Below are 25,864 nucleotides of genomic sequence, written 5' to 3'. Positions count from 1 at the left end.
ACCTTCACCAGGTTTGGTGGACGAGTATAAAGTTTAGTTCATATTGAATTATTATTATTTTTTATTTAAATAATTAATAAGGCGATAATATTCTCGTATTTAATCCAATTTGCGTCTTGTAATTATTTAAGGTGGGTATTAAGTTCGAGTTTAGCCGCTAAAGTGAAAACTAAATCAGTAAAAAATGCATAAAATTATACATATTTGTTGCAAATTTTATTATAACTTGATGGGGAATAGCCCAAAGCAAATTTTCACAAAGTTTGTATTCCTTAAAGTAGATTAATTAAGAAACTAATCGTGAAAAATGGCCATTTTAGCGGCTAAACTCGAACTTAATACCCACCCTTACACTCCAATCGAAATATACAACCTATCAATGATTTAATACAAAAACATTTTTATAGGAATGATATTTTGCAGAAGGGAAGTAATAGTGATTACTTTGTACCAAATTCTATAAAAAAATAGGTTAATAAATGAGGGCTAATTTATTAAAATCGGGCAAAAACGAATAAACTGAGTTTATAAAAGTGAACTACACATTGGTTAAATAGATTCAAAACTATTCATTGAAGGGAAAAGCTGCAAAATCATGTTTACGACAAATGTGGTCAAGTGGGTAGGTAAGAATCGATGAATGAAATATAGACCACCACCAACGTATCAAATAATCTGGTTTTACTCATTCAATGCTGAGCTTATAAAACGAACTACAACAAAAGAGGAAGAGAATGAATTGAAAAATTATAAATAAATCTCAAAAGAACCATAACTAGTGGCATCTACACTCGTTGTCGCTCTTGTATATATTATGACATTCACGGTGCATTTAAGACACTAGTACTCAAAATAGACGTTGTTAAATTTTTGTTACTACAATGATAAGATAATTGTCGGGAGGGAGTGTGATTTTAAAAACATTTGCTGCGACAGTTACTCTCGAATTCGAATCTCCACATATTAGCCGTGCATGGTGGTTTTTGTCTGTCCTCGACCAATTCTAATATTTTTGAATTCTAATTGTAAGCGAAGGCGATAAGGTAACAACGCAACGATTGTCTGAGGTATTTATTTGTTCGAAATAATTTAGACTTGATCACTTGTCACGAAAAATTTTAAGAGAACGCATCAAAAAATGCCTAAAATATATTTTGTTGGCGTTGATGTGGGTACATCATCAGCAAGAGCCGCTTTGATAACATCTGATGGTAAAGTTCTGAAACAATCTGTTCGAAATATACGCATTTGGAACCCAGAACATGAATATTTCGAGCAATCATCTGACGATATATGGAATGCTGTTTGTTTTTGTGTTAAGGTAAGTCACATAGCGAGAGTCTATCTCACCGCCTCTCCTTTCGTATATGGATAAATGGTTTGTGTATATGTTTATGGGTTTGGGTAAAAGAGAAAAATCTAAAAGTAAGTAGTCTATATGGTAATCGTTCGAAGCACGATTTAATTGTACTTTTAATGGAGTGATGTTTTGCAGACATAAGGGATATCATAGAACACGATCTTTTAATATGTCAATATATGTAAAACAACAATATCCGAAGAACTATGGGTGATATGTTGGATAATTAAGGGATACTATTGAGAAGCACAGTGTACCAAAGTTGAATAAGAGCGGTTAATAATAATAATAAGTCAAGTCCCTTCATATTTCTGTCAAGAAAAAGTCAAAACATTGTTAACATTTGAATGAAATAAATTGAAAATACTTAATTTTGATTATCAATGTATTCTCATACAAACGAAACGATTTTTCGAAAATACAATAACCCAAATTCATTTGAATTCGATTGACTGCCTTTCTTTCGAATGGGGTTTCGTTCGAACAGAAACATGGCAATAGATATATAAAGGCATTCATGACGAAAGTGGTTTATTTGGATCAGTCTGACTTTTGTTTACATCGATTTTGAATTTTTTATTGTTAAATTATTTTCGCTTTCGTTTTTATTAGGTTTTTCTTTTTATATCTAATTACCCAGCAAAAACTAGGTAACCACATATCATTACAATTTGCATTACCAGTAGTAAAAGTGTCATTACATTGCGGTGAGTTATAATGACTAACATATAATGACAATAATAAATATTTGATAATCCTCAAAATGTAATGCAGTTGGCTGTTAATAACTTAATAAAATATAAAAATTATATGAAAAAGAATATTTAATGTAACGATAATTCTGAAGATTTTTCATTTAGGAGTATTCTTCATAAATATTTCATAATAATTGTGTTTTAAATACATAACCTTACCATATTATATATTAAATAAATACTTTATTAGGTATATTATAAAGTATTTCACGAATCCAACTCCCTTAAACAACCAACTTTTATTTCCATTTTAAGCGTGAATTTAGTTCGCGTTTAATTTTACTTAGATGAATACATTACCCCATGTTATAATATTCGGAATCGCAAGTCGAAAGAAATGACTTTTCTTATAAGAAAATAACAAGATACCCTCGGTCTTTTATCCAATTTCATTTTAAAAATCTTATTAAAGACAACTATATATTTTTTTTTGATTTTCTATTTCTACAATATTCGTTCCTACTCAAGTATTGTTCATCTTACAGCATTACTCGCCGTATTTTGATCAAATGTAATCGGCAAGTGAATTCATTATTTTCGAGATTTGGTTACCAAAGTCAATAAGTGGTTATTTTACAAACTTTTGTATATCTACAAATAAGTGATTACATATTAGGTGAACATATGCTCTAAATGCACTACTTATTTCATGGCCGAAGGTATGCCTGGGGTGAAATACTTTCCTCGTAGGACATGCGTATGTAAATGTAATCCGAAGCGATTCCAATTTATAAGTGGTTATTTCTTTTTGATTGGGATTACCTACAAGATTGCCGCGTAATTAGAGATTTTGCTGGGTAATGTTATTAAACCTTATTTCGTTTATGATATCCTAAATATTGTTGTTAATCATCATGAATAACATACTGTATTTATGAGATTGTAATCTTTTGTATATGAAACTATAAATAAACAAACATAAACTTAACTTAAATTAACTCGTTTGAGGCCGACTTTCTTTAGAATTTTATACGCAGTCTATTGTGGAGGGAACATAAAATCAGCCCAGTCGTAGTTTTCCTATGTTGAATAAAACATACATTTTTTAAGTTCAATAAACACACCAGAGAATACTCAAATTTAAATTTTACATTGCAGGATGTTACAAATGATGTTCCGAAGGAAGAAATTGTCGCAATATCATTCGATGCGACTTGTTCTTTGGTAATATTGGGAGAAAATGGAGAACCTCTTTCTGTGAGTAAAAACCGTGAAGCCGAACAAAATATAATTTTATGGATGGACCATAGGGCTCACAAAGAAACTGATCATATCAATGCTACAAAACATGATATTTTAAAGTATGTAGGAGGCCAAGTGTCGCTAGAAATGGAATTGCCAAAACTATTGTGGCTTAAGAACAACTGCTTCATTTCCACGTTCTCCAAAATGTGGAGAGCATTCGATTTGCCAGACTTTTTAACCTGGCGAGCAACAGGTTCAGATTCTCGATCATTATGTTCTGTCGTTTGTAAATGGAATTATGACGCTGAAAATATGTCGTGGAATCAAGAGTTTTTCAAAGAAATCGGTTTAGAAGAATTACTTGGAAACAATGCTGAAATTATTGGAAGCATTATACAAGAACCGGGAACACCAGTTGGTGGGGGGCTAACGGAAAAGGCAGCCCAAGAGATGAACTTACTTCCTGGTACTATTGTGGGAACCTCTCTTATTGATGCCCATGCGGGAGCATTGGGTATGTTTGGTTGCAAGTCCACGGAGTACAATTGTGAACTGGAAGGGAAAATGGCTATGATTTGTGGTACTTCAACGTGTCATATGAGCTTAACGCGGGAACCTTGTTGGGCTCAAGGCGTTTGGGGTCCTTATCGTAGTGCCATTATACCTGGCTACTATCTCAACGAAGGTGGACAAAGTGCCGCGGGTTTGCTGTTGGATTATGTGATTAAAGCTCATCCACAGTACATGCACATTAAAATGAAGCTAAATGAGAATGAGTAAGTAAACTATTTTAACCATTAATATGACCATTAACTTTTTTCTGAGCAATAGTGAGGTTATAAGAGAAAACTGCAGAGTAACATGTCTATTTGTGTAACATGTCTTTGGTTTGTGCTCACAATGTAATGATGAAATCTTTACTAACCGGCTAAATTTGCTATCATAAAATGCTTCTAATAAAATGTTAATATTTTATGATGATCATAAACCATCAACATAAAGGAGTGTTAGCGAGATACAATAAGAGCTGTACGCAATTAAAGCAAAAACTAAACTTATAACACATGTATGCAAACTAAACATAGCATGGCGAAAAACCGATATCCTGTATTCAAGGAACTTTGTTAGTAGTCGCAGCAGAATTATCTCTATTAGCAAAAAGTCCGCTCAAAAAGGAAATCAGTCACTCTTTGCTAAAATAATAAAACTTATCTGCTATATTTTAAACCCGATTTCCCAAAAAAACTGACCAACAAAAGCAATACGAATAAGCCTCATATTTGAACAAAAATCTAATTTTCCCAAATTAAGACATAACAGCAAACAAAATTGTTTTTGATTCCATTTGGGAGTTTTACAGAGTACTAGAGGATTCGAATATATAAAAAAACTATTTCTGTTCTTGGAACCTTTTGGGTAAAATTTTAAAATTTAATTTTTGAATTCTTGTGCGATAGATTCACGTATATACCCAGCAAAAACTAGGTAACCACATCTCATTACGATTGACATTACCAGGAGTAAAGCTGTCATTACACGTTGCATTACAGCGAGTTATAATGAATAAATTGTAATGACAAAAATAAATACTTCTCGGTAATTTTCGAATTGTTATTCTCAAATTTTTAGGCAGTTGTAGTTAATATAATTATTCACATAATCGAGCACTTACATAAAAAATCAAAAAGAATATGTAATATAAAGGCAATTCTGAAAATTTTTCCGTTAAGAATTTTTTATCACAAATATTTCATAATAATTGTGTTTAATGACATTATCACATTATGTTTTAAATAAATGCTTTCTTATACCTCATTGACATTACACTTCCAAAATGCGCTTAAACTAAATTTCAAATGCCATTTGTCTTATAAAAAGAGACTTAAAATCCACTTTTAGTAGATTTCGAACCTTATGTGAATTGGTTATTGGATATATTGTAACGTAATTCACGAATCCAACTCCCTTAAACAACCTACATTTATTTCTATTTTAAGTGTGAAATTAATTTGAGTGTAATCTTATTTAGATTATTTATTAGATTTTTTATACAATATTCTATTTTTATTCAAGTAGTTCTCCAATTACAGCACCACTCGCCATATTTTGATCCATTGTAATCGGCAATAGAAATCAATATTTTCGAGATTTGGTTGCCTGAGACAATAAGTGGCTATTTTGCAAGCTTTGGTGTAAGTCTTTACATATTAGGTGATTATATGCTTTAAATGCACTACTTATTTTATGGCCGAAAGTATGCCTGGGGGGAAGTACTTTCCTCCTAGGACATGCGTATGTAAATGTAATCCGAAGCGATGCCAATTAATAAGTGGTTATTAATTTTTAAATAGGCTTACCTACAAGATTACCGGGTAATGAGAGTTTTTGCTGGGTATCCACATTTTTTATTAGAAGACAAACACATAATTCGTCAAAACGTTACAAACAAACATATCGATCTAAATGGCAGAATTTCAATTTTTAGTCATGTCAGAGTAGTTGGCGCTATATATTAAAAACATGACATTAAGGTACTCGAACAAAAATTTGCCTACTGGGGCAACTCAATTCCGAATTTATAAAAATCACAACAACAACACCACAGATAATAAAGTTATTATTAAGTACATAAGATTCAGTCCTGCGGTACATTTTTGTGGCGCTTGATTACACTTAATTTTTTTAGCCTATTTATAGATGCATCGATATTTGGCAAATGTTGAACAAAGATTTTACAAAGTTTATATCTACATATTTAAAAAATACAGATATAAAATTGCGTTAGCGTATCTGCTTATAGCAACTTGCAAAGCATATAGTTAATATTCGACATTGTATATATAGTTGTAGAAAATGTACTCAATTCTTTACTGCATTCACATTTTGGAAATTATTGTGTTGGGTATGTACATGTTTTTTAAGTGACACTCAATTGCAAATTATCTTAAATCTGCATAATAATATCACAAATAAGTTATTCAAGTAAAAATTTACGCATTTGCTTTTTTATGTATCTTTACTTAGGCTTCAGTCAAGTAGTACATTTTTTATTTGGCCTTATTGGCTTTATATTACAAAATTAATGGAAATTGAAAATATTTATCATATAATCATTTTATACCCATTGCTTCTAGACATATATATACTTACCTAAATCGAAAAGTTAAGCAAATTGCCAAAGAAAAAGGTCTAGACGATCCATGTTATTTAACAGCAGATGTACATGTTTGGCCTGATTTTCATGGGAATCGATCGCCCATAGGAGATCCCAATTTAAAGGGAATGGTTGGTGTGAATTTAATGGAATTTTAACGATATCCCTAAACCCCGTTTAGATTTCAGGTCTCAATATGAATGTGGATGAAGAATCGTTGGGAATAATATATTTGGCTTTTGTTCAATCGTTAGCGGCAAGTTTCTAAGCACACATTTATACTACCCATCTGTAATAAATGAATGAACAATTTTTCATTATTGTATTGTATAGTATGGTACTCGGCATATTATAGAAAGCCTGGTGAAGCAGCAACGAGCTCCAGTTCAAACCTTATTATTTTGTGGTGGCCTAGCCAAAAACTCTTTGTACGTTCAAAATCATGCCGATATATGTCACCTTCCAGCCCTTATACCAGATGAGCAAGAAATGGTTTTGGTCGGTTCTTCAATGTTGGGAGCGTGTGCTGCAAAAGTTTATCAGAATCTGGAGGATGCTTCCGCAGCAATGGGTGGCAATGGAAAAATGATAAAACCACAATTCTCCACAAAGCAATACCATGACTGTAAATATCAAGTTTTTCTGGAGATGTTAAATGATCAACGTAAATATAAGGATATAATGATGTGAAACTTCAAATTATTTGTTATTACCACTAAACACATTGTAATTTATTTCATAATTAAAATATTGTACGTAAATTTGACTACATTGCTTACATTGTCTTTTCCTATGTACAGTTTAATTTATGTATAAATAAATTGAGATTAAGTTTATTCTATTATTTAAGCCTTGCTGAAATTATAGCGATCTTATGATATAAAGGCAGCGGCTCGAGTATTTATTTTACCGCGACATACTGGGCAAGTCATTTTGATTTTTTCCGAACAATCTTCACAGATACAGACATGACCACAAGGTAAAATGATGACCTGAAATGTACGGAGACAATATAATTTAAACATTAAAATACCCTGCTTAATTCACTATTTTCAATATAGAACATTACGTATTTGCAACATTATATAAGATGTTATGCCTGCACTAAAATATTTTTTTTCCAAATAAAAAATTGACATAGTTTTAGATGATTTTCCTGTTTTGAAGAGGACACTTTCGTTTGAATTAGATGATTCTCAAGTTTCAGTTGAAAGGAAAGCATTTGGTACACCATGAAGAAAGGGACTTGCTTAAAGCCTATGCAAAATGCTGCGGTCCTATTTTTACCATGCTCGTTAACCATTGATTCATTTTCAAAGGACAAAAGTCCCAGAAATCAGTAGTTTTCTACCACACTGGTAATTGTAATTGTTTTATTTGGAAAAAGGTATCTGCATTTTGTAGAGTTTTCTACCACACTGGTAATTGTAATTGTTTTATTAGGTATCTGCATTTTGTATGAAACAAATATCATCAACTCATTCATATCAGGTTATTTCGAGATATTTTTTTTTTGGCAGAACTAGTGCCTTAGCCGTGAAATATTGCATTTGATTTTTAGTCCTATTTTAAGGAAATTGTATTTGCAGAAAATGGCTAAGAAAAACTTTGCAGATGATTTATAGCGAGTTATTATTAACCACACGACTTAGGTGTAGATGTACGATTTACGAAACAAAAAGACGCTAACGGAAGAGATTTTATCTTACCTCCTTAGGATTTATATTGCACACTACACATAGTTGGTCTTGACTTAAATTTATTGGTCTAGATTTTGCACGACGCTCCTTTCGCTCTTTCTCCAATGTTTCCCGTATGCGGCGTTCATCTCGTTCTTGCTTTTTCTTTAAATATAACTTGCGGCCAACGACACCTATCAAAACTGCTCCGATTGTTCCACATACCAAAATTTTAAAAAGCATTGAATTTTTCGCTTCTTCGAATTTTTTAATTAGAGTTGATTTTGTTGCCGTGGTTAGGAAGAGTGGCCCCATGGGCGAAGGCTGTAAACGTAAGGTTTTCCCATCCATTTCCAGTTCTCCTATAGCAGTTATAAAACTTCCATCTCGTAGTACTTCCTCTGTGGTCTGGAGACCTTTTTGCCGGACACCAGAAAAGAACCCAAAAATATGATCGAAGAAAGAAAGCGACGATGGTTCGTAGTTATCATAGACGACATCCATGTCAAGAACTTCTGCCGAAAGTGCATCAACAATTTCGACGCCAGCATCGTTGTTGCGCAACTCGAAAGGCATTTCATTTGAGGAGACGTGAATAAGTTTTCGTTGCTCTGACCAGAAGCCAGCGAACCCCCTTGCAACACGATGTTCACTGTAAGGATAAAACGATTTTTTATAACTTATATGTTAAAAGTTTCTATTGAACTACTATATATCCTACTTTAATTTTATGACTTGCAGAACTCCGGTGACCGATGGTGACATGACACTTCGCATTGGAACACCAATAGGTGATACAGTTCCTCGAATTACTGCATATGGAACCTTTCTGTCTTTTTGTTGGGCAACATATCTCTTTAAATCACTATCTATGGCCAATTGTGGGGCATGCTATAAATTCAGTTAGTTTGATAAGGGGATAACTAAAAAATTTAGTGATTCCTTTTACCTTTAAGAGTTGAACATTTTTTTTGTAGCTGATATACTCCTTCACGCAAAGCCCCAATATTAGTAAATCCACGCCTAGTGCAACACCTTCATGAATAAATTCCATTTTTTAAATATTTTCAAATAGATTCTTTCTCAGAGCCAGCACTGTTATCAAATTTCTAGAATTGGATTGAGAGGTAAAAAGAAACTGTTGTTCTGGTAATCAGCTGGGTGAATTCCATGTGACGAGGGTCATTGTCGAAGTTATGCGCCGTCCAGACTATAAGTTTATCCGGAAGACAGTAGGACTGTTTTCTTTTAGTACTGGATACAACATTTGTATGGACTATCCAGAGCAACAGTGCAAGCAGAGAGTATTACGAAAACAAGAGGACGAAAATTTCTCTTCTACAAATGTCAACCGTATAGATGTCGCACAATGCTTGCAGCTTTACACACCATGCGTCAATCCGTGCGTTGATGCAAGGGTTGATTTTTTTCTGTTTGCGGCAGACTATTCGATCTTTTGATTTCAAAGAGAAATTTCAACTCTTCAATCATCGGACGCATTGAACGCATGGTATGTAATTCTACCTTAACCGACGTTGCGCTGTTTTGATAAATTCTTTATTAACCCTGCCAACATTTTTTGAATTTGGGGGCGCTTCTGAGAATCCCCACTACGTCGAAAACAATCATATACGACATCAAAAACTCGTCGGAAAAGCGCCGTCACTATTGAGAAGTTGTACCACGCCAAGTTACTACGAAAAAGTTTCTCATCAGTGCAATTATTAGGTGCCTATTTAGATCAATTTCGAAGGACGCCAATAAGAACCCCTGCAATCTATCAGAAAAAGTGCATTTTAAGGTAATTATAGAAGAATCATTGTGGTCAAGTAAAACACGATTGTGTAGATGTTTATTGATTTGATTAAACATTTATAATTTTTTATAAATATAACATTTTTCGGTTTATCTCATCACATTTAACATAATTTTTTGCATTAATAAAAGAATGATGTTGAGTTTTAAGTAGCAAGTTACATATTGCAGCGTCTATCAGCCAGTTTGTTTATTTTCGATGGAGACAGCGTGCCTGGAAAAAACGATCACTTTATTCTATTTGGAAAGTCGAAAATTGTTCACCATATACCTTTCACAATTTTAAGCGTAATATCTATGTTTTCAGAACTTTATTTTCGTTTTTATTTAAATAAAATATAACAAGCTGGTTGCGCTATCGCAGTCATGAGGAAATTTATCTAATCCCTGCCAACATTTTTTGAATTTGGGGACTCTTTTGAGAATCCCCACTACGTCGAAAACAATCATATACGACATCAAAAACTCGTCGGAAAAGCGCCGTCACTATTGACAAGTTGTACCACGCCAAGTTACTACAAAAATGTTTCGCATGAGTGCAATTATTAGGTGCCTTTATAGATCAATTTAGAACGACGCCAATAAGGGACCCTCCAAACAATCAGAAAAAGTGCATTTTAAGATAGTTGTAAAAGAATCATTGTGGTCGAGTAAAACACGTTTGTTTAGATATTTATTAATTTGATTAAACATTTACAAATTCTTAAAAATATAACATTTATACCACTATCACATTACATTTAACATAATTTTTGGCATTAATGATGATGTTTAGTTACAAGTAGCGAGTTACATGTTGCTGCGTCTATCAACCAGTGTTTTTATTCCATGGAGGCAGCGTGTCTGTAAAATATCTGAAAAACAATCACTTTATTCCATTTGGAAAATCACCAAATTGTTCACCAATATACCTTTCACAATTTTAAGCGTATAATCTATGTTTTCAGAACTTTATTTTCGTTTTTATTTAATTAAAATATAACAAGCTGGTTGCGCTTGGCGTTTCACAAAAAAATGGCTTTTTTAACAGTAGGGATGGCAAATTACTTGCATGTACTTTTTGATGTACCTTTTCATGATGGTTGAAGTGACATTTACGAGTCTGTGGTAACGATGAGGTTGAAATGGAACTTTGAAATGCTGGCAGGGAATGCCATGCAGTTTTTGTCGGCGCTTCTCTCAAATATCATACAGTTTGCGTCGGCGTCACCCAGTTCAGTTCTCTGCCGCCCTTATGAAACGTAAGGAAAATAGGATTTAGAACCTTCTTTATAGTAACAAATATTCTTTTATATAAATCTTTTCATTCTATTAAATTTTTTGGCAGACAATTTGAAATTATAACTGCCGATGCCTTTCCTGCCAGCATTTCAAAGTTCCATTTCATCCTCATCGCTACCACAGACTCGTAAATGTCACCACAACCATCGCGAGCTGTGATGGGGAAGCATATCAAAAAGTACAAAATGTACATGAAAGTATTTTGCCATCACTACTGTTAGAAGAGTAGTGATGGATAAGGAAAATGTGGGTATTTCGGCCATTTTTGCCTACCCTGCCAACATTTTTTGAATTTGAATTTTATTTTCACGTACCTATTATTATAAACTACTTGGTGTAAATTCAGTTATTTCTAAAATTTACCAATTTTTTTATTTCTTCCAATTGACCCCGAACTTGGTTGCACAAATAAGTATTGAAAACCTCATGTTTTTTCGTTGCATTTTAGGGTAGTGTTTTGTCAAAGTTTTCTCATATTATATTCAACACGTTTTCAAAGATTTCATCAACATTTTGGCAAATTGGAAGTAATTCGCAAACAATTTGAAGATGTATTGAAGATGAGCTGTTTCAAGTTAAGTTGACTTTATGTTGAAAATTATATTTACCCTCAAACTGAAAAGTTGTTGCATTTGAAAAACGCTCATCCTGTGTTTATTGCGATTCCGTCCGGAAAAACTTATAGTCTGACGACGCATAAGTTTATCCGGACGACAGTGCTCGTGTCAAAAATATCCCCGATATTGGACACACTTAAGTTATGTTCGACGGCATAATCGATTCTTCTTTTGTTAATGTAATCGAAACATTCCTTCCGGTTTGGACGGCGCATAATGCTCCATTCATTTCATTTGTATACGGATTATGCTTTCGAACGTAACTTATAGTGTGGCCAATACTTGGAATATGTGTCGAATAGTTGGGCACGAGCGTTTTTAAACGCGAACAACACACTTCCGTCTCTGTGGTGGTAACATTAAAGAAGAAAACAAAAACATACTATTTTCATTGAGCGAACCAGCTGTTGTTTAAAAACGTGTAGCATTTTTGTTTTGCAAACTAAAATTCTTACGACATTTTGTTTCTTTAATTAATTAATATCGTGTAACGCGTCATTAACACAATCGCTAGTCCTCAATAGTGTACATAAATACATATTAAAGAACTTGGTAGAAATGGAACATAAACCCAAATACGAGAAGTTGAGCGGATATGATTTTTACCACAAGACATTGAAGTCGCCGAAATATGTTGTTGCACCAATGGTTGATCAAAGCGAGTTAGCTTGGAGAATGATGTGCCGGAAGTACAAAGCCGATCTTTGTTATTCACCTATGTTTCACAGTAACCTTTTTGCAAATGATATTAAATATAGGAAAGATGCCTTGCAAACATGTCCAGAGGATCGCCCGCTTATCATTCAATTCTGTGGGAATGATCCAAAAGTTCTATTGAATGCTGCTATGCTAGCACAAGACCATTGTGATGCTATCGACATAAACCTAGGATGTCCTCAAGCAATTGCAAAGCGCGGTCACTATGGAGCATTTTTGCAGGAAGAATGGGACCTATTGGAAGAAATCGTGAGAACATTACACATAAACCTCAAAGTACCAGTCACGTGTAAAATACGAATATTCGAAGATCGCCAGAGAACAATACGCTATGCCAAAATGTTGGAGAAATCAGGATGTCAATTGCTAACAGTTCATGGAAGAACTAGGGAGCAAAAAGGACCTCTTACTGGAATAGCAGACTGGTCTTACATTCGTGATGTAAGGCGCAATATAAAGATTCCTATGTTTGCTAATGGTAATATATTAGGAATAGAGGACATTCACCGGTGCATAGAGGAAACTGGTGTTGATGGGGTTATGACGGCAGAGGGGAATTTACATAATCCCGCAATATTTACAGGCCAAGCCCCGAAATCATGGGAAATGGCAAATGAATACTTAAGTTTTGTCGAAAAGTATCCTTGCCCTATTTCCTATATTAGGGGCCACTGTTTCAAAATATTCCATCATTTGATGAATCTGAAGCCAAACAGCGAATTACGCGAAGAATTGGCAGTGGCCAACAACATTGAAAAGTTTCGCGATGTTGTTAATAAAATACAAAACAAATATGAACCATATCACGAAGGACAACAAGTATACGAGGCTGAAGAGTTAGATCCCAGTGTAGTACAGGAAGAACTTGCATATAACCTGGCACTGCCATTGTGGCTTTGTCAGCCCTACATAAGAGTACCGCCTGAAATGCATAAACAAATACTAGCAGAAAAAGCTCGTTTAGCTGAAGATCCGAATCGGGAAAAACGCCAGTATTTCGACAACGATGGACAGGAGATTTCCAGGAAACGTATGAAAAAATTACGTCGGCGAATGCGTCGCCCTAATAAACCTGAAGGCCGGCATGAACGTAATTTAGAAACCTGCACAGATTGCACAAATCCCATGGGTTCAAAATGTGAGTTTCAATTGTGTCGCATATGCTGCCGCGATAAATGTTACAGTGAGGATATGGATTGTCCAGGACACGGAATTCTGATTAAATCTCGTAGGGCAAAAGCAAAATTATTTGAGGAGTCTAAACATGATTCTGGTGTAGCTGAAGGACTAGAAGAAGACTCAGATAAAAGCATGAACGAGGAAGCAGAGCAAAAATTACAGCCGGCAACAAATACAACAAATGGGGTTAATCAAACATCAGTACAACAGAATAGCTGATCTCGGTTTGAAAATGTCTTTCTTTTAGTAAAATTTAACAATTTTTTTGTATGAATAAATACACATAGGAAATCTTTTTCTTTTATTTATAAAATTCAATACATGAGTAGTCTAGTGAGATCTAGTGCAGCTTACTGGTTGGATTTGGCAGAAGCCTCAAGATATATACTACTTATTTACTCTCTGTACTCTATATTGACTTATATCCACATTGATGTCCTTAAAAAAAATTGGGCATAATCGGCTCTGAAGCCATAGTCAGCTAATAAACTATTTTGCGCCAGTGTGGACCAAACAAAAATATTAATCGCTTTGAACGGAATTTAACCCTTAGTGGATTCTATCAAATTGATGATTGAATCAATGAACAATACTGAGTCTACTTCATGGGTCAGACTATTTCAAACAAATCTTCAATGCCTTGCTCTGGAGCACTTTGGGATATCCCACTGATAAAAATTTCGAAGTTTTAATCATTAAACTACTACGTCCGATTTTCACAGCGAAAATCGGTTTAATTTGTCGGTTACTTTTAATAGTATAGCATCGAATATGTATGGTATTTTGTACGGTCACTAGGAAGCTGCCGTGTATTGTCCCGATAGCCATAGTTTTTTTTTTTTTGTTAATTTGGATACTATGTTTGGGTTTCGAACCGAAAACCACCTTTATTTTTTGTAATTTTCTTAATTAATTAATTTCAACATACAAAATGGTACGCTAGATCTGTTCCGTGGGATACTTTACAGGATATGATAAAAATAGATATGTGATACGGTTAAAATTTGGTCAAGGGAAAACGCGTGTAAATCGGTGAAATCGTTTATTTAAAAAATCAAATTAAATTTCTTTTTCAAGTTCAATTAGTATAAAATTCAGGAAAAATATTCAGTTAGGCTTTCGCTTTTCCAAATCCGAATTGCCGGGCCTCACGCTTGACACCTGCCATCAGATTTTGTACAGCCACCTTGTCCACCTTCTTCGCCGCAGAAAGCCAGTTTGCCTTGAACTGCTGCTCGTCCTTAGCAGTTTTTTTGGTCTTCTTTAGGTTCCGCTTGACAATAGCCCAGTATTTCTCAATTGGGCGGAGCTCTGGCGTGTTGGGAGGGTTCTTGTCCTTGGGAACCACCTGCACATTGTTGGCGGCGTACCACTCCATGGCCTTTTTACCGTAATGGCAAGATGCCAAATCCAAACGTTTATTCAAACACTCTTTCACGTAAATTTCTTGGTTGACAGTCCCAGAAGCTATGAAAATGCTGCTTTTCAAGCCACAGGTACAGATGGCTTGCCAAACCAGATATTTCTTTGCGAACTTTGACAGTTTTATGTGCTTGAAAATATCTGCTACCTTTCCCCTTCCTTTTGCCGTATAAAATTCCTGTCCCGGAAGCTGCTTGTAGTCGGCTTTGACGTAGGTTTCGTCGTCCATTACCACGCAGTCAAACTTCGTCAGCATCGTCGTGTACAGCCTCCGGGATCGCGCTTTGACCGTCGTATTTTGTTTATCATCGCGATTTGGAGTCACTACCTTCTTGTAAGTCGATAGTCCGGCTCGTTTTTTGGCTCGATGCACGGTTGTAGACGATACACCCAGCTTATTTGCGGCATCTCGGAGAGAGAGGTTAGGGTTTCGCTTGAAACTACCGGCAACTCTCTTTGTCGTCTCAGCGGCTTCCGGTTTTCGATTTCCCCCCGATCCAGACTTCCTGGCTGTCGACAAACGTTCTCCAAACACATTAATTACATTTGTAACGGTTGATTTGGCAACTTTTAGCGATTTTGCCAGCTTTGCGTGCGAGTAGCTCGGATTTTCGCGATGCGCGAGCAAAATTTTGATACGCTGCTCTTCTTGCTTGGACGGCATTTTGACAACTGAAGAGTGAATTCCAAAATCAAAATAGGAGCAACAGTCTACACACACACACCTTCAAAATGAAGGGTGTTCAGGTTTTTTAAATGCAAAATTGAAAGAAATACGTCAAGTTTATATTGACCAAATTTTGACCGTATCACCCTTTATTTGTAAAAAAAACTAAAATCTACTCGTTAAAAAAATTATGGAAAATATATATATATTTTATTTCATTTTAAGTGTCTACTAGAAACTTTCTAGTTTCCATTTAATTTATAGTAAATATATGTAGATTTAATAGATGAAGTGTTGTTTTGTATGCGTGTAAGTATAGTAACTAAATGAAATTTGTTTGCCTTTTCATTCGTATCACAAGTTCGATTTTACCCTTTTAGCTGTTTCTGATTTTTCGTATTTTTGTAAAAAGCCAATAATCATCTGGGCGACAGGCTTGGCATGATTCAAATGCAAATGATGGGTTCCGTCAGCGTACATAATACTCTCAAAATTAGGATTATTTTTTATCATGAAATCATCCAATTCCGATGCGACAGCACTTATATTTGACGATTTACCTCCCTTGATAACCAAATACGGTATGGTTTTCTTACAAATCCTTTTACCCATTTCCAATGCTAATTCCATGTTGGGATTAAATTCAGTCAAGTATTTAATACGGCCATCGCGTGAAAAGTAATATTTATCAGGATATAACTCAGATTTACTGAGATTACGTTCCAGAATATATTTACAATTTTCCAATTCCACAGATTTCTGAGATCCTTCGTATAGCAACATTTCGCATTCTTTTAAAGTATAACTAGGCGGTTCTGATGGCTGTTTATCCAATAGTCTATCGTTATCCCTTAAAGCCTTCTCAACGATTTGCGACAATACGGAGCTTAATAGATTTGGTGTCCAGTAGAAATTTTTGATTATATCCAAACTAATAACCATATCAACGCGATCAGGATAAAATGCCGCATAATGGAATGCAACTGATCCTCCCATCGAGTGACCCATCAAACTGACCTTTTTCCATTTGTAGATTTTCATAAGTCTTGTAATGACACGAACAAATTCAATATTATTATAAAGTATTCCAATGGGCAAGTGGCTAGAATGACCATGACCAGGTAAGTCTATGCATAATAGACTACGGTAAGGTGCTATAAGAGGTGCTAATTTAGCAAATGTACCACAGTTATCCTGCCAGCCGTGTAGGGCCAATATGGGTCTTTCATTCTGATCACCATACCATCGGCCCGATATATGGCCCCATGGAACAGGAATTCGTACTTCACTGTGCTAAAGGTCAAACGAAAACAAACAAAACAAGAATAAATAAGAATTATGTGTATAAGACGTATTGTGATATTTTTGGTTTGATAAGTGATAAGGCGACATTGGTAATTTAAGATAAGATTCCTTTTTGTTTTTTATTTCCATCATTTTTACACCCTACACAATGGGATGGACGGCATATTAAATTTAATATTGTGTTTGTATCCTATCAGTCTCCGTCAAAAAGGGTGAAATTGTAAGCTATCGGGTTATTACTTCGTGGATTAATAAATAAATAAATAAATTAAATTGGATACACAATTCGAAATTTGAAATACTGTACTGAATATAGGTCGCGTCCGGTTACTTTGATATAGGTCGCATTCCGACTATATGTTATATAAAATTTTCTTCTTGAGTGTCATGTAGTCGTAATTTAGTTGTAGCAGATTGCAGTAGCTGGGGTTACCGTCTTTAAGTTGTTGAGTTGTTGAAATTTGTTAGTAGACATAGCGGAAAAGTCTGATAATACAGCCTGCTGAAAAGGGGAAACAGTCACGGTTTCTTGAAATAGCAAACATTGTCTGCTTTATTTTACGATTTATAGCAATAATACATGTTTCACTTTGGCTGAAGCAAGAAAAAAAAAATAATGTAGAAGGTATCGTAAGATAATAAACAGTATCTGTGGATTTATGACAAAACCCATAAGTCTAAAAACTTAATTTTACAGGAGAGCGAAAATACACCTTTAAGGGGTCACAAAACCTTCTGTAGAAAATGTCTGGAAAATGTTTAATATTTATGTGATAGACCTTTTCGATAGCTTATTTTTAGACTTTGCCAAAACCACCTAGCACCCTCCGATTCAGATAAAATTAGGAATTACGAACTTATGTTGTTTTGTCGTATAATATTTTATTTTAAAAAATAGCATATCTCTATTTATGGTGTTTTGTCGCATTAAATCCATATCATAATCTGACTAAAAAACAACACAACTGAAGTTAAATAAGCGTTTATTTTTATTTTTTTTTTTTTCGAAAAACACCATGACACGAAATATCTTATTGGGTCAATTAAACAAACCTTATGTGGACTTATGTTGTTTTGTCAAAAGTATCATAAAGTATTTCGATTTTAAAATATGATGAGATATGTTGTTTTGTCAAAATTAAACTTAAAAAATTCGCGAGTTGTGTTGTTTTCGCCATTCTATATCTCCCGATCTAGGGCAGATACCGCACAGAATGATGCGCCTTCAAAAACTATACACAACATAATTGTCCTATTTTATGGGGTTTTGTCCACAGGTATATAAAAACAGGTCTTGTATTTGCGAAAAATTTTCCAATTAAAGTCTTAATTGAGTATTAAAAAATTTTAACATGTTGATATGATTTAACAAATTTTTTAATTTGAAACAAAAATCAATCACAAAAATTAATATAATCAATTATTTTTTAATTGGATCAATAATTTTTTAAGTGACTTTCAATTATTTTTTAATTGATACTATCATTTGAAGACATTTCAATTAAAAATCAATTGGATCGTTTAATTTTGTGATTGAATCAGAGAAAAATTTTGTGTGTAAGGATATCAAAATGCAAGAATATGCAAAAGACAAACTATTTTTGTTTCTTAACCCTGGAAAGACATCCTTATTTTTTGTACACTAACGTCATCCTTCGTCATTTTGACTACGGCTTATTTCACGACGCTTGCATCGTGAGCAAAAATAAGAACCAAAATTGAGTTTATTTCCTTATTCAATTTGTTTTTATACCCACCACCATAGAATGGTGACGGGGGTATAATAAGTTTGTCATTCCGTTTGTAACGCATCGAAATATCGATTTCCGACTATATAAAGTATATATATTCCTGATCAGGGAGAAATTCTAAGACGATATAACAATGTCCGTCTGTCCGTCTGTCTGTCTGTCTGTCTGTCTGTCTGTCTGTCTGTTGTAATCACGCTACAGTCTTCAATAATGAAGCAATCGTGCTGAAATTTTGCACAAACTCGTCTTTTGTCTGCAGGCAGGTCAAGTTCGAAGATGGGCTGTATCGGTCCAGGTTTTGATATAGTCCCCATATAAACCGACCTCCCGATTTGGGGTCTTGGGCTTATAGAAACCGTAGTTTTTATCCAATTTGCCTGAAATTTGAAATCTGGAGGTATTTTGTGACCGCAAAGAGGTGTGCCAAAAATGGTGAGTATCGGTCCACGTTTTGGCATAGCCCCCATATAGACCGATCTCCCGATTTTACTTCTTGGGCTTATAGCAACCGCAGTTTTTATTCAATTTACCTGAAATTGGAAATCTAGAGGTATTGTCGGACCACAAATACGTGTGCCGAAAATTGTGAGTATTGGTCCATATTTTGGTATAGCCCCCATATAGACCCATCTCCCGATTTTACTTCTTTGGCTTATAGAAATCGCAGTTTTTATTCAATTTACCGGAAATTGGAAATCTAGAGGTATTGTAGGACCACAAATACGTGTGCCAAAAATTGTGAGTATCGGTCCATATTTTGGTATAGCCCCCATATAGACCGATCTCCCGATTTTACTTCTTGGGCTTATAGAAACCGCAGTTTTTATTCAATTTACCTGAAAATGGAAATCTAGAGGTATTGTCGGACCACAAATACGTGTGCCAAAAATTGTGAGTATCGGTCCATATTTTGGTATAGCCCCCATAAAGACCCATCTCCCGATTTTACTTCTTTGGCTTATAGAAATCGCAGTTTTTATTCAATTTACCGGAAATTGGAAATCTAGAGGTATTGTAGGACCACAAATACGTGTGCCAAAAATTGTGAGTATCGGTCCATGTTTTGGTATGTTCCCCATATAAAACGACCTCCCGATTTGGGGTCTTGAGCTTATAGAAACCTTATTATACCCTCCATCATAGGATGGGGGTATATTAACTTTGTCATTCCGTTTGTAACACATCGAAATATTGCTCTAAGACCTCATAAAGTATATATATTCTGGGTCGTGGTGGAATTCTGTGTCGATCTAAGCATGTCCGTCCGTCCGTCCGTCTGTTGAAATCACGCTAACTTCCGAACGAAACAAGCTATCGACTTGAAACTTGGCACAAGTAGTTGTTATCGATGTAGGTCGGATGGTATTGAAAATGGGCCATATCGGTTCACTTTTACGTATAGCCCCCATATAAAGGGACCCTCAGATTTGGCTTGTAGAGCCTCTACCAGAAGCATATTTCATCCGATCCGGCTGAAATTTGGTACATGGTGTTGGTATATGGTCTCTAACAACCGTGCAAAAATTGGTCCACATCGGTCCATAATTATATATAGCCCCCATATAAACCGATCCCCAGATTTGACTTGTGGAGGCTCTAAGAGAAGCAAATTTCATCCGATCCGGCTGAAATTTGGTATATGGTGTTGGTATGTGGTCTCCAATAACCATGCGAAAATTGGTCCATATCGGTCCACTTTTACGTATAGCCCCCATATAAACGGACCTCCAAATTTGGCTTGCGATTGCTCTAAGAGAAGCAAATTTCATCCGATCCGGCTGATATTTGGTACATTGTGTTGGTATATGGTCTCTAACAACCATGCGAAAATTGGTCCATATCGGTCCACTTTTACGTATAGCCCCCATATAAACCGATCCCCAGATTTGGCTTGTGGAGCCTCTAAGAGAAGCATATTTCATCCGATCCGGCTGAAATTTGGTACATGGTGTTGGTATATGGTCTCTAACAACCGTGCAAAAATTGGTTCATATCGGTCTATAATTATATATAGCGCCCATATAAACCGATCCCTAGATTTGGGTTGCGGAGCATCAAAGATAAGCATATTTCATCCGATCCGGCTGAAATTTGGTACATAATGTTGGTATATGGTCTCTAACAACCATGCAAAAATTGGTCCACATCGGTCCATAATTATATATAGCCCCCATATAAACCGATCTCCAGATTTGGCTTGCAAAGCCTCAAAGAGAAGCAAATTTCATCCGATCCGCCTGAAATTTAGTACATGACATTGGCATATGGTCTCTAACAACCATGCAAAAATTGGTCCACATCGGTTCATAATTATATATAGCCCCCATATAAAACGATCCCCAGATTTGGCTTGCGAAGTCTCCAAGAGAAGCAAATTTCATCCAATCCGGTTGTAATTTGGAACATGGTGTTAGTATATGATCTTTAACAACCGTGCCAGAATTGGTCCATATCGGTCCATAATTATATATAGCCCCCATATAAAACGTTCTCCAGATTTGACCTCCGGAGCCTCTTGGAAGAGCAAAATTCATCCGATCCGGTTCAAATTAGGAACGTGGTGTTAGTATATGGTCGCTAACAACCATACCAAAATTGGTCCAATCACACAAAAATTGGTCCATATCGGTCCATAATCATGGTTGCCACTAGAGCCAAAAATAATCTACCAAAATTTTTTTTTATAAAAAATTTTGTCAAAATTTTATTTCTATAGAAAATTTTTTCAAAATTTTATTTCTAGAGAAAATTTTGTTAAAATATTATTCGGTTCATAATAAAATGTTCATCATTGTCAAAATTTTATTTCTATAGAAAATTTTGTCAAAATTGTATTTCTATAGAAAATTTTGTTCAAATTTTATTCGGTTCATAATCATGGTTGCCACTCGAGCCAAAAATAATCTACCAAGATTTTATTTCTATAGAAAATTTTGTCAAAAGTTTATTTCTATAGAAAATTTTGTTAAAATTTTATTTCTGTAGGAATTTTTGTCAAAATTTTCTTTCTATAGAAAATTTTGTCATACAATTTAGAAGATGGTGTTAGGAGGTTTAAGATACCTTACCATCGGCAAGCGTTACCGCAACTTAAGTAATTCGATTGTGGATGGCAGTGTTTAGAAGAAGTTTCTACGCAATCCATGATGGAGGGTACATAAGCTTCGGCCTGGCCGAACTTACGGCCGTATATACTTGTTTTTTATCCAATTTGTCTGAAATTGGAAATCTAGAGGTATTTTAGGACCATAAAGAAGTGTGCCGAAAATGGTGAGGATCGGTCCATATTTTGGTATAGCCCCCATATAGACCGATTTCCCGATTTTACTTCTTGGGCTTCTAGAATCCGAAGTTTTTATCCTATTTGCCTGAAATGGGAAATCTAGAGGTATTTTCGGGTCATAAAGAGGTGTGCCGAAAACGGTGAGCATCGGTCCATATTTCAGTATAGCCCCCATAAGAACGATCTCCCGATTTAACTCCTTGGGTTTCTAGAAACCGTAGTTTTTATCTGATTTGCCTGAAATTGTAAATATTCTGGTATTTTAGGCTCACAAAAACGTGTATCGGATTAGGTTTTTATAGGTCCATTTGGTAATGCTTCCATATAGACCGACTTCACTTCTTGAGGGTGTAGAAGGCGCATTGATGATGAAAATTGCTTGAAACTCAATGTAAAATTTCCAGATTTTACTTCTACAGATTTAAGATTTCAAATCAAGACGTTATTTTATAATTTTCTTGCACACTTACAAGAGATGTTAATGATTCCTCTAAAACTCAAACAAAAATGGTTCTTATAAATCCAGAATCTGATATAGTCCTCATGGATGAAATCTTTAAATTTATCTTCGGGAAGTGTCCTCAAGCCCTCCTGAAATTTCAAAGGAAACCCTAATATTTGGTTCATGGTGGTGGGTATTTAAGATTCGGCCCGGCCGAACTTACTGCTGTATATACTTGTTAAATAGTATAAAGGGTGATACGGTCAAAATTTGGTCAAGGGAAAACGCGTGTAAATCGGTGAAATCGTTTATTTAAAAAATCAAATTAAATTTCTTTTTCAAGTTCAATTAGTATAAAATTCAGGAAAAATATTCAGTTAGGCTTTCGCTTTTCCAAATCCGAATTGCCGGACCTCACGCTTGACACCTGCCATCAGATTTTGTACAGCCACCTTGTCCACCCTCTTCGCCGCAGAAAGCCAGTTTGCCTTGAACTGCTGCTCGTCCTTAGCAGTTTTTTTGGTCTTCTTTATGTTCCCAGTATTTCTCAATTGGGCGGAGCTCTGGCGTGTTGGGAGGGTTCTTGTCCTTGGGAACCACCTGCACATTGTTGGCGGCGTACCACTCCATGGCCTTTTTACCGTAATGGCAAGATGCCAAATCCGGCCAAAACAGTACGGAACAACCGTGTTTCTTCAGGAAAGGCAGCAGACGTTTATTCAAACACTCTTTCACGTAAATTTCTTGGTTGACAGTCCCGGAAGCTATGAAAATGCTGCTTTTCAAGGTACAGATGGCTTGCCAAACCAGATATTTCTTTGCGAACTTTGACAGTTTTATGTGCTTGAAATATCTGCTACCTTTCCCCTTCCTTTTGCCGTATAAAACTCCTGTCCCGGGAGCTGCTTGTAGTCGGCTTTGACGTAGGTTTCGTCGTCCATTACCACGCAGTCAAACTTCGTCAGCATCGTCGTGTACAGCCTCCGGGATCGCGCTTTGGCCGTCGTATTTTGTTTATCATCGCGATTTGGAGTCACTACCTTCTTGTAAGTCGATAGTCCGGCTCGTTTTTTGGCTCGATGCACGGTTGTAGACGATACTCCCAGCTTATTTGCGGCATCTCGGAGAGAGAGGTTAGGGTTTCGCTTGGCAACTCTCTTTGTCGTCTCAGCGGCTTCCGGTTTTCGATTTCCCCCCGATCCAGACTCCCTGGACAAACGTTCCCCAAATACTTTAATTACATTTGTAACGGTTGATTTGACAACTTTTAGCGATTTTGCCAACTTTGCGTGCGAGTAGCTCGGATTTTCGCGATGCGCGAGCAATATTTTGATACGCTGCTCTTCTTGCTTGGACGGCATTTTGACAACTGAAGAGTGAATTCCAAAATCAAAATAGGAGCAACATTCTACACACACACACCTTCAAAATGAGGGGTGTTCAGGTTTTTTAAATGCAAAATTGAAAGAAATACGTCAAGTTTATATTGACCAAATTTTGACCGTATCACCCTTTAAGACAAAAATTCATAAAATGGTTGAATTAGTATAACTTAAATTTATCATTTCCTAATCGACCAAAATGCATTTTAAATCGAAAATGAAATTACGCGTCGTCATTTTGACGAAGGATGACTGTCCAGGTTTATATATGCTTTGGTAACATTTTAAATCCTAAAAATACGATGTGTTGTTCGCTAGACCCTTAGTGCAAAAAACCCGACTGCTGTTTTTAGTAGAGTACATTTATACCCAATACGTAAAAAAATTAATAAAAAAATGTAGTCGTATTTACTGAAAATTAAAATATTAATGTTCAATGGTCAATATCTCGAATAGTAGGCCCTTCCTATTTGTACCCTACATTTCTATTAAGGAGAGTATTAAGTTCGAGTTTAGCCGCTAAAATCATCATTTTTTCAATAATGTGAAAACTAAATCAGTAAAAAAGGAAAGTCTAAAGTCGGGCGGGGCCGCCTATATTATACCCTGCACCACTTTGTAGATCTAAATTTTCGATACCATATCACATCCGTTAAATGTGTTGGGTGCTATATATAAAGGTTTGTCCCAAATACATACATTTAAATATCACTCGATTTGGACAGAATTTGATAGACTTTTACAAAATCTATAGACTCAAAATTTAAGTTGGCTAATGCACTAGGGTGGAACACAATTTTAGTAAAAAATTTAAATCTGAAGCAATTTTAAGGAAACTTCGCAAAAGTTTATTTATGATTTATCGCTCGATATATATGTAATAGAAGTTTAGGAAAATTAGAGTCATTTTTACAACAAAATGGTGTTTTGACCATTTTTGTCGAAATCAGAAAAACATATATATCAATCAATTTTGGCACGCATAGCTACAATGCTAATTCTACTCCCTGTGCAAAATTTCAACTAAATCGGATTAAAAATTGGCCTCTGTGGTCATATGAGTGTAAATCGGGCGAAAGCTATATATGGGAGATATATCCAAATCTGAACCGATATCTACCAAATTTGGCACGCATAGTTACAATGCTAATTCTACTCCCTATGCAAAATTTCAACTAAATCGGAGCCAAAAATTGGCCTCTGTGGGCAAATAAGTGTAAATCGGACGAAAGCTATATATGGGAGCTATATCTAAATCTGAACCGATTTGGCTGACATTTTGCTAGTTTTTCGAGACTCATAAAATATTCGGATGTACGGAATTTGAGGAAGATCGGTTGATATACACGCCAATTATGACCAGATCGGTGAAAAATATATATGGCAGCTATATCTAAATCTGAACCGATTTTTCCAAAATCAATAGGGCTCGTCTTTGAGCCGAAACAGGACCCTATACCAAATTTTAGGACAATCGGACTAAAACTGCGAGCTGTACTTTGCACACAAAAATACACCAACAGACAGACAGACGGACATCGCTAAATCGACTCAGAATTTAATTCTAAGACGATCGGTATAATAAACGATGGGTCTCAGACTTTTCCTTCTTGGCGTTACATACAAATGCACAAACTTATTATACCCTGTACTACAGTAGTGGTGAAGGGTATAAAAATTATACATATTTGTTGCAGATTTCATTATAACTTGGTGGGGAATATCCCAAAGCAAATTTTCACAAAGGTTGTATTCCTTAAAATGGATTATTAAAGAAAAGTAATCGTGAAAAAATGACGATTTTAGCAGCTAAACTCGAACTTTATACCCACCTTTAACTAATTTTGGAAAAGTACATTTTCGATTTTAA

General features: G+C 35.3%; 4 protein-coding genes and 1 long non-coding RNA gene across 7 annotated transcripts in view; 2 read left to right on the top strand and 3 right to left on the bottom strand.

Moving 5' to 3' along the window:
* Nucleotides 1–769: 769 nt before the first annotated feature.
* Nucleotides 770–7,298, top strand: LOC142237194 (FGGY carbohydrate kinase domain-containing protein). Of its 2 annotated transcripts, XM_075308568.1 has the most exons (6): nt 770–1,067; nt 1,124–1,321; nt 3,214–4,076; nt 6,435–6,585; nt 6,636–6,710; nt 6,788–7,298. In XM_075308568.1, exons 2-6 carry the CDS (start codon nt 1,139–1,141, stop codon nt 7,142–7,144), a joined length of 1,629 nt encoding a protein of 542 aa, XP_075164683.1. In that variant the 5' UTR covers nt 770–1,067; nt 1,124–1,138; the 3' UTR covers nt 7,145–7,298. The 2 variants fall into 2 exon arrangements, with proteins under 2 accessions (XP_075164683.1, XP_075164682.1); XM_075308567.1 differs by having other exon boundaries at nt 770–1,321.
* On the bottom strand, nt 7,154–9,402 carry Mul1 (Mitochondrial E3 ubiquitin protein ligase 1). The gene is made up of 4 exons (XM_075308569.1): nt 9,083–9,402; nt 8,855–9,024; nt 8,164–8,785; nt 7,154–7,446 (listed from the first exon to the last, which is right to left on the bottom strand). The coding sequence occupies exons 1-4, from the start codon at nt 9,185–9,187 to the stop codon at nt 7,327–7,329; spliced, it is 1,017 nt and encodes a 338-aa protein (XP_075164684.1). The 5' UTR covers nt 9,188–9,402; the 3' UTR covers nt 7,154–7,326.
* A 1,186-nt stretch (nt 9,403–10,588) lies between these two features.
* LOC142236259 (uncharacterized) lies at nt 10,589–11,189 on the bottom strand. Its single transcript, XR_012721962.1, has 2 exons — nt 10,860–11,189; nt 10,589–10,802 (listed from the first exon to the last, which is right to left on the bottom strand). It is a non-coding gene; the product is annotated as an uncharacterized LOC142236259 (long non-coding RNA).
* Nucleotides 11,190–12,223: 1,034 nt separating this feature from the next.
* Dus1 (Dihydrouridine synthase 1) lies at nt 12,224–14,033 on the top strand. Its single transcript, XM_075303363.1, has one exon. The coding sequence runs from the start codon at nt 12,405–12,407 to the stop codon at nt 13,959–13,961; it is 1,557 nt and encodes a 518-aa protein (XP_075159478.1). The 5' UTR covers nt 12,224–12,404; the 3' UTR covers nt 13,962–14,033.
* Nucleotides 14,034–16,019: 1,986 nt separating this feature from the next.
* Nucleotides 16,020–25,864, bottom strand: part of LOC142232713 (putative serine hydrolase) — a 98,757-nt gene continuing 88,912 nt past the window's right edge. For both annotated transcript variants that reach the window (XM_075303364.1, XM_075303365.1), the window contains exon 2: nt 16,020–17,124. In XM_075303364.1, coding sequence (XP_075159479.1) covers nt 16,186–17,124 — 939 coding nt within the window. In that variant the 3' untranslated portion in view covers nt 16,020–16,185. The remainder of the gene's footprint in view (nt 17,125–25,864) is intronic.

This window comes from Haematobia irritans, chromosome 4 (genome assembly GCF_050003625.1).
Source record: "Haematobia irritans isolate KBUSLIRL chromosome 4, ASM5000362v1, whole genome shotgun sequence".
NCBI lineage: Eukaryota > Metazoa > Arthropoda > Insecta > Diptera > Muscidae > Haematobia > Haematobia irritans.
The sequence above is the reverse complement of the archived record's forward strand: the minus strand, read 5'-3'. Positions and strand labels throughout refer to the sequence as shown.